This window comes from Choloepus didactylus, chromosome 4 (assembly GCF_015220235.1).
Source record: "Choloepus didactylus isolate mChoDid1 chromosome 4, mChoDid1.pri, whole genome shotgun sequence".
NCBI classification, from domain to species: Eukaryota; Metazoa; Chordata; class Mammalia; order Pilosa; family Megalonychidae; genus Choloepus; species Choloepus didactylus.
This window is the reverse complement of record NC_051310.1, coordinates 13975278-13990852: the sequence shown is the minus strand read 5'-3', so window position 1 is coordinate 13990852 and position 15575 is coordinate 13975278. Positions and strand designations below refer to the sequence as shown.

Sequence of the window (15575 nt, the reverse complement as noted above, 5' to 3'; positions counted from 1 at the left end):
ATAAAATGAATTAAAAAAAAAAACAAAAAACAAAAGGGACACTGTTATTCAGTTTGGCCGCTTATTCTCTTATACAATTGGCACAGGTGGCCCCAGATCAGTAAAGGCAGTTCTAGCACAACTCCCCTCTCCAGAAGCATGCTAAAAGAGCTGACCTAGCCTGACTGTTGGTGCCACTCCTGTAAGTCTTACCAAGTCTTCTATGATCTGGGCTCTACCTTCATCCCCAACCTCATTTCTTTTTACTTCCTCCCCTCAACAGCAACAGAGGACTGGATTCAAACTGAGACATGCTTAACCTCCAAAGCCCCAGAAAAAACCTGAACAGTGGTGCATCACATTGCTGGGAATGATGTTCCTTGCAGCTATGTGACCCACCACTCCTAAGAAGCCCTTCCCATTCCCCTCCATTAGAATTCATCTGAATCTCCCCTATTGCCCAGTGTTCTGTTGTCCTGTCATGGTTTCCAGTGTGAGAATAAACACAAATACTACACACACAGTAAGAGCTCAATAAATACTGCTCTTACTATAAAAATAAAACTTCTACTGTGCAGCCCTTTCCAAGAGGAATTCCCTGAGAGAATTAAGTTCTAATGCAAATTAAGGCAGGGGTTGGCAAACATTTTCTTAAAGGGTCAGATAATAAATATGTTTGGCTTTGCAGGCCAGATTTGTTCTGTAACAACTACTAACTTTATTCAACTCTGTTTTCCAGTGCATGAGCAACTGCAGGCAATATGTAAACACATCAGCGTGACTGTGTTCCAGTAAAACTTTATTTACAAAATCAGGTAATTTGCCAACTCCTGCCCTAAGCATTCATCGTAGACAATAAATTAACTAATTTCTTATGTATCCAGCATGGTACCAGCTATGTATCATCCTTGGGAGAACTGAGAAATTAGTCACTCAATTTTCTGTAGGGCTTTTCTGGCAGATGAGAAAGGCTACCCTGGAGACCAGGAGCCACAGGTCTTTCATCTTTGCTACTGTAGCATCTAGGATGTCCTCAGGAAATATTTATCAAATGGAACCAAACCTCACCTGTAAACTTGGCCACAGCATCAATGTGTTGTTTGACCTGGACAGCCAGCTCTCTAGTGGGAGTTAGAACCAGTCCAAGCAGAGGACATTCTGGATATGCTTTAGAGGTGGTAGTTTTGCCACCCAACTCTTGTTTTAACTTTTCAGTGTGCTCTTCACCGAGCTCTTCCTCTTCATCCTCATCCTGTATGGGGACTGGTTTTTCCATGATCAGCGAAGAAGGTCCTTCACCAGCATCATCATCACAGAAGAGCAGACCCTGCTCTGAGATAGTAGCTCCAGTCTTGCCTCTGGCCTTGCTGTGGGGAGTGCTAGCCTTAACACTAGCCTCACTGGGCAGTGCTTCACTTTCAATTCCAGTCTCATCAGGAAATGCTCCAGACTCAGTTCCAGCCTTGCCTGGTGATCCACTCTCAAATCTAGTCTCGATTCTTGTCTCTTCAGGTGGTGCTCCGGTGTTACTTGGAGCTGAGGCAGGCTTCCTCTTCTCCTGCCACTGCAGCACAGCATGAATCATCGGAATGGCAAAGGCAAGAGTTTTCCCACTTCCTTAGAAGTAAAACAAACAAAAATCGGTGTGAATCAACAGGTGCAAATACTTTTGTCTGGGTTCTTTTCTTCTGCACAGAATAAGGGATCCTGAAACAGCCAAGTGACAGTAATGAACCCAAAGCTCCTCCACCCTGTACAAATTACCATGGCGTTGCAACCAGAGGGAACCTGTAAGAAGGAACCTGAGGGAAATTATGGTCAAGCCATATATATCCTACAAACTGGCATCAAGGTGTGAGGTTGCTAGTGAATTAAACATAAACATCCAGGCAATGAAACTATAAAGGAATGAAGTTGTGGATTTTTTTGTTTGTTTTTTTGAGAATGGAAATCTGCAAAATAAACATTTTTCTTTGTTTAGGATACTGACCAAACATGTGAAACGTCAGGAGGAAAGTAAGTTTTTTGGTGAGAGAGGAAGAAGTAAAGAACAATTTTTTAGTTTCTCAGAAAATTTAAAAATAGCACTTCTGCTATGTTTGAAAATTTACATACTGGCCTTGAAATATATACAGAGACCAAATTCACATCATTTGTGTGGTCAAAACAAACCAAAAGAAAACACTTGAAACTGAGAATTTAAAGTAGTTCCAAATTGAGAATGCCAGAGGCAGAAGACAAATAAATGCTCTTTGATGGAAGAAATATTTATTGTAGGGTTCAAAGAATTCTCACAAGTAATTGTCAAAAGAAAATGGGCATCCTGATTTCAGGGCAAAATGACTCAACTTCCCACCCTGTCGGTAAGCCCCACAATAAAGGCTCATGTCTCAAAAAAAAAGAAAATAGAAAATGGGCAGCTTTTAGCAAAAAATAATCACAAAGGCAAACAACGTATATAAATAAGAACTAAAAGAGAAAAGAGCAAAAACAGACCAATAGAGACTTCAGATAATGGAATAACCAGACCCAGAAGACAAAATAACCATGTTTACTATACAAAAACCCAAAAGAAACTTGTAAACATTTGCAAGGAACAGAAAACAATAAAGAATGACCAAACAGATTTAAAAAAAAGGGGGTGGGGTGGGGTTTACTAATGGATTAATACAGCTGGAGAAAATCAATGAACTGTAATGTTAAGAAGAAATTATCCAGAATACAGCACAAAGACAGGAGGTTAAGAGATACAGAAACAGCAAGAAGATTTAACATAAATTTAATCAGAATTCCAAGAAGGGAAGGGAAGAGAGAATGTGGTAGAGGCAACATCTGAAGAGATAATGGCTAAGGATTTTCCAGAATTTATGAAAGACACCAATATATAGGTACAAGAAGCCCAGTGAATCCTAAGCAGGATACAGAAAAGTAAATCCACACTTAGCCACTTCATAGAGAAAATACGGAATACCAAAGAAAAAATCTTAAAAAGCAGCTGGAGAAGAGAGTTTACCTACAAAGGATCCAACAACACTAACAGACACAGAACACAGAATATCTTCAGTGTCTTAAGAGAAAACAGTTGGCAACCTAGAACACTACACTTAATGAAAATATCTTGTAACAATATAAAAATTAAGATATTTTCAGAAAGTTGAAAAAAAAAGGTGAGTGGATTCCCCACCAGTATATGCGTACCAAAGGAAATTCTAAAAGACATACTTTAGGTTGAAGGAAAGTGATCTCAGTAGAAAGTCTTAGACACAAAGGAAATAAAAAGCAAAGAAAGCAATTACTACAGGGTAAAAAACACAGTTTAAAACAACAATTTCTTATAGGGTAAAGAAAGAAAGAATTAAAATACAAAATAGCAATAAGCCACAAATTGAGGGGGATTAACAAAAGCACAAAATAAGATTGTAGATATAAACCTAAATAATTCAAAAATTACATGGAATGTAGTTTGTCTGCATGTTCCATTTACAGAAGATCTGAAACTGGACTTAAAAAATCCATATGCTGTTTATATATTTAAAATAAAAGAACAGTGAAAGGCTCATAGTGTACAGATAGAAATATATGATCCATACAAATTCTAACAAAAAGCTGGTCAGACTATATTAATAAAAATAGACTAAAATAAAAAGTATTATTAGAGAAAGAAAGGTCTCTTCGGGATAACAGGTTTAATTCACCAGAAGGAAAAAAAAACTTAAACTTCGAATACATCAAAAACATGGGTTCCAAGTATACAATCATGGCGGAACATTTTCTACTTCCCTAAAACTTATGGAATAAGTAGAGAAAAGTACTAAGGATATAGAAGATTTAAACAAACAGGACGAAGTGGACTATAGAACTCTGGCCAAAATTATAGACTATACATTATTTTCAAGCACACACAGAATGTTTACATTAATTGATCATATACTGAGCATGTTTTCTGATCACAAGGCAGTTAAACTAAAACTCAATTGACAAAAAGATAACTAGAAAATCCCCAGATGTATGGAAATTTAAAAAGCACTTCTAAATAACCCATGGGTCAAAGAATTCAGAATGAAAATATAAAATATTTTGAACTATAGTGAAAATACAATATATACAAATTTACAGATATGGCAAAAATACAGATAGGCATGAGGCTATCTGTTTTAGCATTTTTTTTTCTTTTTTTTTGCAACTACACCAGATGAAAAAACACAAATACCCATCAATAAAGGACAGGTTAAACAAACTATGGCTCATTTCACAATGGAGTACTAAACACCTCTAAAAAAGAAATGAGAACTGTGAAGTAATCTTCAGACATACTTAAATGCTTCAAAAATGCAAAGTGGAGACAAGTGTTTGTGGTATCCTATCATATCTCTAAAAAAGGAAGGAGGGATATGAGTAACACACTATTTGTTATAAATAAATTAAATTTAAACAGTGTTTTTAAAAATGTTACCCCAGGGAAAAATAATCTGTGGTGACAGAAATCTGAATAGTGGTTGTGTCGGGTTGGGAGGAGGGTGACTGACTAGAAAAGGGCAGGAGGGAATTTTCTGGGGTGATGGAAATGTTCGCTATCTTGACTGGGGTGGTTATTTGGAGTGTATACATTTGTCAAAACTCATCAAGCTATGCACTTATAAAAATCTATATACTATAGTTGTATGTACATGTGTGATAGAGAGAAAACTACTTAAGGCCAGGGAAAGAACCATCGAAAATGATCAAAGAGAACAAAACATAACCAGAACCCATGGAGGGCCAGGAATAGTGACTATTCCCACCAGAAAGACTGGAAAAGTCATAATTCATGCAAATCAAGTTGAATACTATGAAGGGATTTTCCTTGGTGGTGGAATAAAATTAGTGCTAGACTAAACACTACTCTGGCCCTGCCTAGCAAAGCTTAAAAACAAGACCCAAAAAGATCAAACTGTTCCCTATCAACTTCATGGAACCAAAACAGAGCTCAGGAATATTTATAAGAATCAAAAAAATATTCAGTACCCAACAAAGTAAAATTCACAATTTATGGCATCCAATCCTAAAAAGAAGCAGGAAAATGACCCATAATGAGGATAACAAAGCAAAAAGTCAAAACTGACCACGGGGTGACAGATGACAGAATTGGCAAACACGGGTAGTGAAACAATTACAGTATTCCACATGTTCAATAAATTAGAGGAAAGACCAAACATGTTAAAAAGAGACAAATTCAACTTCAAGAATTTAAACTACAATTTGGGGAGGAAAAATACACTGACAGGGACTAACAGCAAATTAAAAATAATAGAAAAAAATTAGTGAACTTGGAAACATAGCAGTAGAAACTATTCAAAATGTAAACTAGCATAATATCACTTGAAGGTATACTATGACAAATTAAAGATGAATACTGGTGAACCCCAAAGCAACCAACTACAGGACACAACAAAGAGTTACTGTTAATAAGACAATAAAGGAAATAAAATGGTAGCATTAAAAAATAATCAAAAAGAAAGTAGAAAAAGAGGAAACAGATGAAACAAATAGAAAGAACAGATGAGACAAACAGAAAACAAATAGCTAGACAAAAGATTTTACTAAACCACGTTAAATGTTCAAGACCTAAACACTCCCAATTGAAAGGCAGAAACTGTCAGATAAAATAGCAAGACACAACTATATGCTGCCTACAAAAAACCCCACTTTAAATATAAAGAAGCAAATAGGTCAAAAGTAAAAGTGTGGAAAAAGACACACCATGCTAACATTAACCAAGATGAAGGTTCAATGGCAGAGTAGATTTCAGAACAAAGAATATTACCAGGGATAAAGAGGGCTGCTTCATAATGAAAAGGAGTCAATTCATTTAGAGGCTATAACAATGGTAAATATTATGTACCTAATAACAGAGCTTTACAATACATGGAACAAGAACTGATAAAATGGCATATAGAAAACTATCACTCCAGAAAGAAAGAAATAACATAAATATCTCAAATATATTAAAGTTACTGAATTTGAAGGTTTAAAAAATCTTCTTATAAAAGGTGCAGGCCCAGATGAATTCTACCAAATATTTAAGGAAGAAGAAATCCAATTCTACACAAACTTCCAGAAAAGAGAGAACACTTCTCATAAATCATTCAGAGGCCAGCATTACTGATTCCAAAACTAGACAGACATTACAAATAAAGAAAACTACAGACCAATATCCCATGAACGCAAAGACAGAAATTCTGAAAAAAATTTTTAGCGAATTAAATCCACTAATACACAAATAGAATAAAACATTGTGACCAAGTTAGGTTCATTCCAGAAATGCAAGTTTAGTTTCATATTTGAAAATCATTGTAATTCACCATACCAATAAACAAACTGAAAAACCACATATCTCAAGAAATACAGAAAAAGCACTTGAAAAAAATCCAACATAAGTTCCTAATACTCTCAGTAGACTAGAACTAGTTTATCTCAACCTGATACAGAGCATCTAGAAAAAAACCTGTGCTAACATCATACTTAGCTGGTGAAAGATGAAATGTTTTCCTCCAAATCAGAACAAGGCAATGATGTCTATCATTCCTATTCAAAATTGTACTGGAGGTGTTAGCCAGTGCAACAAGAAAAATAAACAGGCATCCAGTTTGGATCATATGATCACCTTTATAGAAAATCCTGTGAAATCTTCAAAAAACCAGTAGAACTAAAGTTGCAGGATACAACATCAATATGCAACAATCCACCATATTTCTGTTATATCATACAATTTCTATTTATTTACTACACGATCAGAAACAGAAAATTTTAAATTACTTTTTACAATATGTGCTAGTTTGAATCTGTTATGTACCCCATAAAAGAGTATCTTTTAATCCACTCTCGTGGGGGCAGACTATTGTGGGTGAGACCTTCTAATTAGATTACTTCCATGGAGATATGACCCTGCCCATTCAAGGTGGGTCTGAATTAGTTTACTGGAGTCATTAAGAGAGCTCAGGGAGAGAGAGGAGAGCTCAGAGCCCAACACACCTAGATGCTTGGAGATGCTAAGCTAAAAGATGAAGCCCAAAGTTTGCCCCAGAGAAACTGAGAACCCACAGATGCTAAAAGAGAAAGCCAGTGGAATCAGAAGGCTGCAAGCAACCCAACCTGGGAGCAACGGACCAGCAGACGCCACCCATGTGCCTTCCTAGGTGACAGAGGTGTTTCTGGATGCCATAGGCCTTTCTTCAGGGAAGGTATCTGTATTAGTTAGGGTTCTCTAGGGAAACAGAATCAACAAGAGATATCTATAAATACAAGATTCTATAAAAATGTCTCACACAATTGTGGGTATGCATGAGTCCAAATTCCTCGGGGCAGGCAGCAAACTGGCAACTCTAATGAAGATGTTCGATGAACTCCTCAGGCAGCGAACTAGTAATTTCGATAAACTCCTCAGGAAACGCTTCACTGGTTAGCTGAAGAAGTGAAGGTCCTCTGTCTCGCTTAAAAGTCTTCAGCTGATTGGATTAAATCCAGCTGATTGCATTCTCTCATTGTGGAAGACACGTCCTTCATTGATATAATCAGTCACAGCTGCAGCCAACTGACTGATGATTTAATAAACCAGCCTTCTGGTTTATTAACCAGCTACAAATGTCGTTACAGTAACGTTACATCAGTGTTTGCGTGACCAGACACACCTGGGTAACATCACCTGGCCAAGTTGGCACAAGAACCTAACCATCACAGTATCCTCTTGTTGATGCCTTAGTTTGGACACTTTTAGTGTCTTAGAACTGTAAATTTGTAACCTAATAAATCCCCTTTATAAAAACCAATTCATTTCTGGTATATTGCATTCTGGCAGCTTTAGCACACCAGAACACAATAGCATCAAAAAATATGAAATTGTTAGAGATAAAAGTAACAAAAGATGTGCAAAACCTGTACACTGAAAACCACAGAACAATGCTGAGAAAAATTAAAGACCAAAAGAAATGGAGAGATATACTGTGTTTATGGATTAGAAGATTCACTTAAAATGGCAACTGTCCTCAAACTGCACTACAGTCAATGCAATACCAATCCAATGCCAGCAGTCTCTTTTTGTAGAATTTGACACACTGATTACAAAATGCATACGGAAATGCAAAGGCCCAAGAATAACCAAAATAACTTTGAAAAAGAACAAATTTTGGGACTAACACTACCTGAATTTAAGATTATTATAAAGCTACTGTAATCAAGATAATGGGGTATTAGTGTAAAGATAGATGAGTAGATCAATGTAAAAGAACAGACCAAAAATAGACCCACATTTATATGGTCATTGATTTTCAATAAACACAAAAAGGCAATTCAGTTGAGAAAGGACAGACTTTCAACAAATGGTAATGGAATAACTAGATAGTCATTGTGCCGGTTTGAATATATTATGTACCCCAAAATGCCATTATCTTTGATGTAATCTTGTGTGGGCAGACGTATCAGTGTTGATTAGACTGCAATTCTTTGAGTGTTTCTGTGGAGATGTGCCCTATCCAACTGTGGGTGATGACTCTGATTGCATAATTTCCATGGAGGTGTTACCCCACCCATTCAAGGTGGGTCTAAATTAAATCACTGGAGCCATATAAATAAGCTGACAAATAGAAGGAACTCAGTGAAGCTGAGAGTGACATTTTGAAGAGGAGCTACAGCCAAGAGGGACACTTTGAAGAATGCACAGAAGCTGAGAGTAGTTGCAGATGAGAGACAGTTTGAAGATAGCTGTTGAAAACAGACTTGCTCTGGAGAAGCTAAGAGAGGACGAACACCCCAAGAGCAACTAAGAGTGACATTTTTGAGGAACTGCAGCCTAGAGAGGAACGTCATGGGAGAAAGCCATTTTGAACCGAGAACTTTGGAGCAGACGCCAGCCACATGCCTTCCCAGCTAACAGAGGTTTTCCGGACACCACTGGCCATCCTCCAGTGATGGCACCCAATTGTTGATGTGTTACCTTGGACACTTTATGGCCTTAAAACTGTAACTCTGTAACCAAATAAACACCCTTTTATAAAAGCCAATCCATTTCTGGTGTTTTGCGTCCCGGCAGCTTTAGCAAACTAGAACAGTCATATTAAAAATTAAAAAACACAACATGAACTCCGATCCATATTTCTCAGCATAAACAAAAGTTAACTCAGTAAGGATCACAGAGTGACACATAAAGCCTGAAACTATTAACACTTCGAGAAGAAAACAATATCTTTGTGACTTTAGGGTAGACAAAGGGTTCGTAAATAAGATACCAAAAGCATGATCCACAAAAGGAAAAGCTGATAATATGAACATCAGAAAAAGAACTTCTACTCTTTGAAAGACATTGTTACAAAAGAATGAAAACACAAGCCATGGACTGGGGGAAAAATTTGTAAGTAACATATCTGATAAAGGACTTGCATCCAGAATATATAATGAACTCTCAAAGATATTCCATGTTCATGTTTTGGAAACCTGTGCTGGTTTGGAGCTGTTATGTACCCCACTAAAGGCCATGTTTTTTTAATCCATCTCTGTGGGGGCAGAATTATTCTGGGTGGGACTTTTTGGTTCAATTGAGATGTGACCCAGCCCACTCAAGGTGGGTCTTGATCCCTTTACTGGGGTTCTTTTTTTTTTTTTTTTTTTTTTTTAAGTAATAGGAGTGATTTTATTTGCGATCCTTTTTCTTTAGTTCACCATCTTGTCTGCAGGATGAGATGTTCCTGGCACATAGTAGGCCCTCAATAGTTACTTGCTGAGTGAACGAATGAGCCAGGGCCTCCTCATCTGCTTTGTTGCCAAGATGGCTTGAACAGCAGGTTGTGTTTCACAACCAGGCATCTACTTTTCTTTGACTCTTTGTCAGACAACCTATCACTCAGTGGCAGCCAGAGCCTGGTGGCGATCAAGGAGTCCTGGGCTTTGGGGATTGGACACGGTCTCAGAGGTGATGGTTTCTCATCAAAGCCTTACTGGGGTTCTTTATGAGGATAAAAGAGAGAAAGTGTCCAGAGACATTTGGAAAGAGCCATTGAAACCAGGACCCAGGAGAGAAGGTACAGCAGATGTCGCCATGTGCTTTCCTGTGTGACAGAGGAATCCTGTAGGCCAGCAGCCTTTCCTCAGAAAAGATGTCTTCCTCTTGATGCCTTAATCTGGACATTTTCATGGCCTTGGAACTTTAAATTCATAACCTAATAAATCCCCACTGAAAAAGCCAACTCATTTCTGTTATACTGCATTCCAACAGCTTTAGCACACTGAAACAAAACCTAAATATTGTTAAGATGTCAATTCCACGTAAAGTGATATACAGATTCAACACAATCCTAATTAAAACTCCAACAGACTTCTTGGCAGAAATGGAAAAACCAATCATCAAATTTACATGGAAAGGTAAGAGACACCAAATTGCCAAAACCGTATTGCAAAAGCAGTACAAAGTTGGAGCGCCCATACTTCCTTATCTTAAAACTTATTACAAAACTACAGTAATCAAAACAGTGTGGTGCTGGCAAAAGGACAGACATATATAGAGTTCAGAAATAAACCCTCACACCTTTGGCTAACTGATCTTTGACAAAGGGGCCAAGTCCACTCAGTCGAGAAAGATTAGTCTCTTCAACAAGTGGTGCTGGGAGAACTAGACAGTCGTATGCAAAAGATTGAAGGTGGACCCCTACCTCATACTATATACAAAAATAACTCAAAATGTATCAAAGACTTAAATGTAAGAACTAAAACTACAAAACTCCTAGAAGAAAACATAGGGAAACCTCTTCAGGACCATGTGTTAGGTGGTGGTTTCTTAGACTTTATACCAAAAGCATAAGCCACAGAACAAAACAGATAAATGAGAGTACATCAAAATTAAAAACTTCTGTGCAAAGGATTTTAACAAGAAAGTAAAAAGACAACAACAGAATGGGAGAAATTATTTGGAAACCATACATCTAATAATGGCTTAGTATCCAGAATTTATAAAAAACTTCTACAACTCAACAAGTCACACGACCCTATTAAAAAATAGATAAAAGACTTGAAAAGATTTCTCCCAAGAAGTCACATAAATAGCAATTAAGCACATGAAAAGATGATCAAACTCATTAGTCATCAGGGAAATGCAAATCAAAACCACAATGAGATACCACCTCAAGCCTATTAGAATGGGAACTATTAAAAGAGCAGAAAATAACAAGTACTGGAAAGGATGTGGAGAAACAGGAACACTTGTACATTGTTGGTAGGAATGTAAAATGGAGCAGCCACTGTGGAAAACTATGGCAATTCCTCAACAAGTTAAGAATAGAATTACCATATGACCCAGCAATCATACTTCTAGGTATTCACCCAAAAGAATTGAAAGCAGGGACTCAAGACACTTGCACAATGACGTTCATAGTGGCATGATTATTCACCATGGCCAAAAGGGAGAAGCAATCTGTGTCCAACAACACATGAATCAATAAACAATATGCAGTCTAGGCATATAATGGAATATTATTTAACCAATAAAAAGGAATGAGTTCTAATGCATACGACAACACGGATGTATCATGAGGACATCCTCCTGAGTGAAATAAGCCAGACACAAAGGAACAAACACTGTATGGTCTCACTTACGTGCACTAAGCAGAATAAATATATTCATGAAGTTAGAAACTAGAATACAAGTTACCAGAGACCAAGTGGAGGAAAGGAATGGGGAGTTAATGTTCAATTACTACGGAGTTTCTGTTTGGGGTAATGGAAAAGTTTGGGCAATGACTGAAGGGGATGGAGGCACAACTTTATGTAATCAACACCACTGAAATGTATATTCAAGAAGATAACAAAAGGGAAATTTTAGGTTGTATCAAGTTACCATAAACCCAAAACCCCACAGAATAGTACAACACAACGTAAACAGTGCGCTAAAGTTACCAGCATAATTATAATGTTTCATAAATTTTAAAAGGTAACACACTAATGCAAAATGTTAAAAAAAGGGAAAACTGCATGTGAGAGGGGAGGATATGAGGACTCTGCACTTCCTGTGTGATGTTTCTGTAAACCTATAACTACTCTATTTTTTTTTTTAAAAACTCAGAAAGAAAACAATCAATTAAAAAATGGGCAAAACAATTTAGTAGCCACTTCAACAAAGGAGATAATATGGATGAGAAGATATTCAACAACATTAGTTAATAGGGAAATGCAAATTAAAATCACAAGGAAATAACACTAAGATTGTAAAAGTTTAAAATAAAATTAAATAACTGACCATACCAAGTGCTGGCAAGAATACGGACCAACTCAAACTCTTGTAACTCCTGGTGTGTAAAGTGGTATAATCATTTTGGAAAATTTGTAAAAAGTTAAACATACAGTTACCATATGCCCAATCCATTCCACATGTATTTACCCAACAGAAAATAAAGCATTATGTCCACATAAAGAACTGTACACCACTATTTGTACACAAATTGAATATGACTGTCCATCAGTAGATGGATAGTGGTACATCAGAACACTGTTCATCAATGAAAAGAAACGAACCACTGATAATTCCAATAACATGGTGGAATCTCAAAGTGTGCTGAATGAGAGTCAGAACTCTCCCCAAAGTACATTCTACATGATTCCATTTATATAAAATTCTAGCAATAGAATTATAGCAATGCTAAACCGAACAGTGGTTTGCCTGGGGATGGACAAAGGAAGTGGACAGGGAATGGGGAAGGAGAAATTACAAAGGGGCCCTAGGAATCTTTTGGGCCGATAGTGCAGCAGTTTTTCCATAGCGCTAAATGCAAGGCCTGTCCCAATTCTTTTTGAAATCTTGGGCCTTCAGATTCACAGCATTCTATTGAGGATAGTCTGCCAGTAGCTGGTCTATGAATCCAAATGCTAGACACCAGCTACAGTGGCTCACACAGATCTTCTCTCTGCCTTCCAGAAATCCACTTCAAGGCCTTGGCACATACCAAAGTAACGGAGAAGAATGCTTAGAAGTACAAAGAACTGGTTTAGAATCCAGGCGCTACCACTTTCCAGTTGTGTAATTTTAGGGAAGTTGTCTATCCTCTGTGAAGCTGAGTTTCCCTATCTGTAACACAGGAATAAGAATGATACTTAACTCAAGGTGGTTGTAAAGATTGAGTTCAATATAAAGAACATAACACAACAACATGACACATTTTAAGTGCCCAGGAAATGTTCTAAATAATTATTACCTTCATTCCCCATTCCTAGGGTTTCCTTACTCCTCCATCTATGTGACTCTCTCATACAGATCTCCCCAAGTTTCCTGATCACATTTCCAGGAATCAAAGTCTAAATGGTCTAGTCCTACACTATAATATAATAGCCACTAGCCATGTGGGTACTGAGCAGTTAAAATGTGGCTGGTTGAGATGTGTTGTTAAGTTCAAAATACACACTAGATTTTGAAAACTTAATACAAAAATAAGAATGCAAAACATCTCAGTAATTTTATACTACATTCTGAAATATTTTCAATGTCATTGGTTAAATAAGTATACTATTAAAACTTTCATCTATTTCTTTTTACCCTTTTTTAATGTGATTCCTAGGAAATTTTAAAGTATATATATGGCTCACGTCTATATACATTTTTATAGGATGGTGCTGGTCTAGTTGGACCAATAGCTCCAGGTAGTACAAGCTCAGTAGTCTAGTCTATACAGCCAGTCAACCTGTCACTGCTTCACGAAGTCTTAGCCGGGCCAGGGAATGAGGGGATTGTAAACACTGTTTAGTCCTAAGGGCCATCCCATGCCTAAATCTGTCTACAAAATCAACCTCGTGTTTATCTACCATACATTCAAATCCATCCAATGACAAGAAACTTACCAACTCCTATAGCAGACCTTTTTATCTTTGGACAACTCTTGAGAATTAGACAGTTCTTCTTTATACTGATGAAGATCTAACTCTCCAGAAAGTTGATATTAGCCCTATCTTCATCCTTGGGACCTTCAAAAAAGGCTCAAGAAAAGGAAAAACTCCCATTTACAGATCACTTACAATGTGCCAAGGACAATACAAACTTTACAGTTCACTGTGGCATTTAACCCTCACAGCAACCCAAGTAGATACTGCTGTTAACTCCACTTTACCATGGGGCCTGTAGGGCTTAAAGAGACAAGTGATCTGCCTAGGGTACCCCTCAGGAAAGGGTAGATTCAAATCCAGAGCTGACTGACTTCTCAACAATTTCATTCAACATTGCTTTTGTGTTTATGTTCCCAATATTCCTCTTCTATTCATCCTGGTTGTTAGCAGCTACAGGATCAATCCAGAGCAAGCCTGCCCTGGCCAGACAGAGAAGCCCTTACCTGTCTCAGCAGCCCCAAGAATGTCAAGTTTGTCACGGATGGCGGGTGCCAGAGTCAGGGCTTGGATCGGCGTGGGTGCAGAGAAGCCTAGAAAGCTGAGCGCTCGGAGAACTGGCTTTGGCACAAACAGGTCCTTCCAAGCTGACACATTGGCCTTCTGGTCATGCATTTCAGGCATCCATGTCTTTGCTTTTTTGGGCAACTTTGGGGCAGTGCCCTGGGAAGGCTCCCTTTCTTTTTTCCCTTTCTTTTTCTTCTTTTTTGGAACTTTCTGGGCCAGGCTTCCGGATGCCATCTCCTCTACCCCTGGATCAGGACAAACGATGCCATCTCCCTGAGACCCTGGCTCAGCATCTTTGTCCTCACACTCTTTTTGGGCACTGGTTCCTTCTGTTTCCACATCTTTACTCTTCTTCAACTTGACCTTTTTCTTTGGGGAGCTGGACTCTCCTCCTTCCTCCTTTCCTTCTGAAACAGCTTGTGCCTTTCTCTTTTTGGGCTCCTCCTTTGAGAAGAGACTGGAGGGATTCTTAGGCGAGACTAACTGGTAATCTGTCAGTTCCTCAAAGCATACCAAGTCGTCCATCTGTCCATCTACAAACACATTTGGGTCAATCTTCACCTGCTTCCATTTTCCCACAACTTTGATTCCCTTCGTCTTAAATTTACCCAAGATTGATGGCTTTGGCCCTGATTTTGTCTCCTTCAACTTCATGGTTGCTGAAAAAGAAAAGGAGTAAACTATTCTATTAGGTTGGCAACAGAGACGCATAGGATTCTGAGGCAACAGATATTTTCTAAGCAGCCTATCAAGCACCTGGCCATTCAAAGATCTAAGAACACAAAGATGATTCTAAAGTTGATGCTCTCAACTAGAAGAACATCAAAAAGGGAAAGAAACACATCCACAGAACAGGCACTTTGGCCTGCAACAGAGGAGGCATGGGAGATACAGCAAAGACATACTGAGCTAGACCTGTTTCGGATTCCAGACCCAACACTTATTGCTAGTCTGACCTAGTGCTAAGGCTTATTCTTACTCCTCTCTGAACGTCAATCTGCTCATCTTTTAAGAAGGAGTGGAGGCCAATAATACCTAAGTCACAAACCATCTTACACAAATAAATGCTTGCTTATTATAAATGCAGGCTTATTATAAGCAATTGGGGATCTTTTTGGGGGTGAGGGAGTAACCGCTATTAGAAGTACAAAAGCCTTGCCCCAAGAGGGCAGATGCCGGGTTCTCCCTATCAGAAGTCCAAG

At 38.0% G+C, this 15575-nt stretch overlaps 1 protein-coding gene across 3 annotated transcripts in view; it reads right to left on the bottom strand.

The window, feature by feature from the left end:
* Positions 1–15575, bottom strand: part of DDX24 (DEAD-box helicase 24) — a 34391-nt gene that overhangs the window by 18178 nt on the left and 638 nt on the right. For 2 of the 3 annotated variants that reach the window (XM_037831989.1, XM_037831990.1), the window contains exons 2-3: positions 14313–15032; positions 1048–1596 (exon numbers count right to left, since the gene is read on the bottom strand). In XM_037831989.1, the coding sequence (XP_037687917.1) occupies positions 1048–1596; positions 14313–15027 (1264 nt within the window). In that variant the 5' untranslated portion in view covers positions 15028–15032. The remainder of the gene's footprint in view (positions 1–1047; positions 1597–14312; positions 15033–15575) is intronic. The other variant, XM_037831992.1, reaches the window with a different exon arrangement.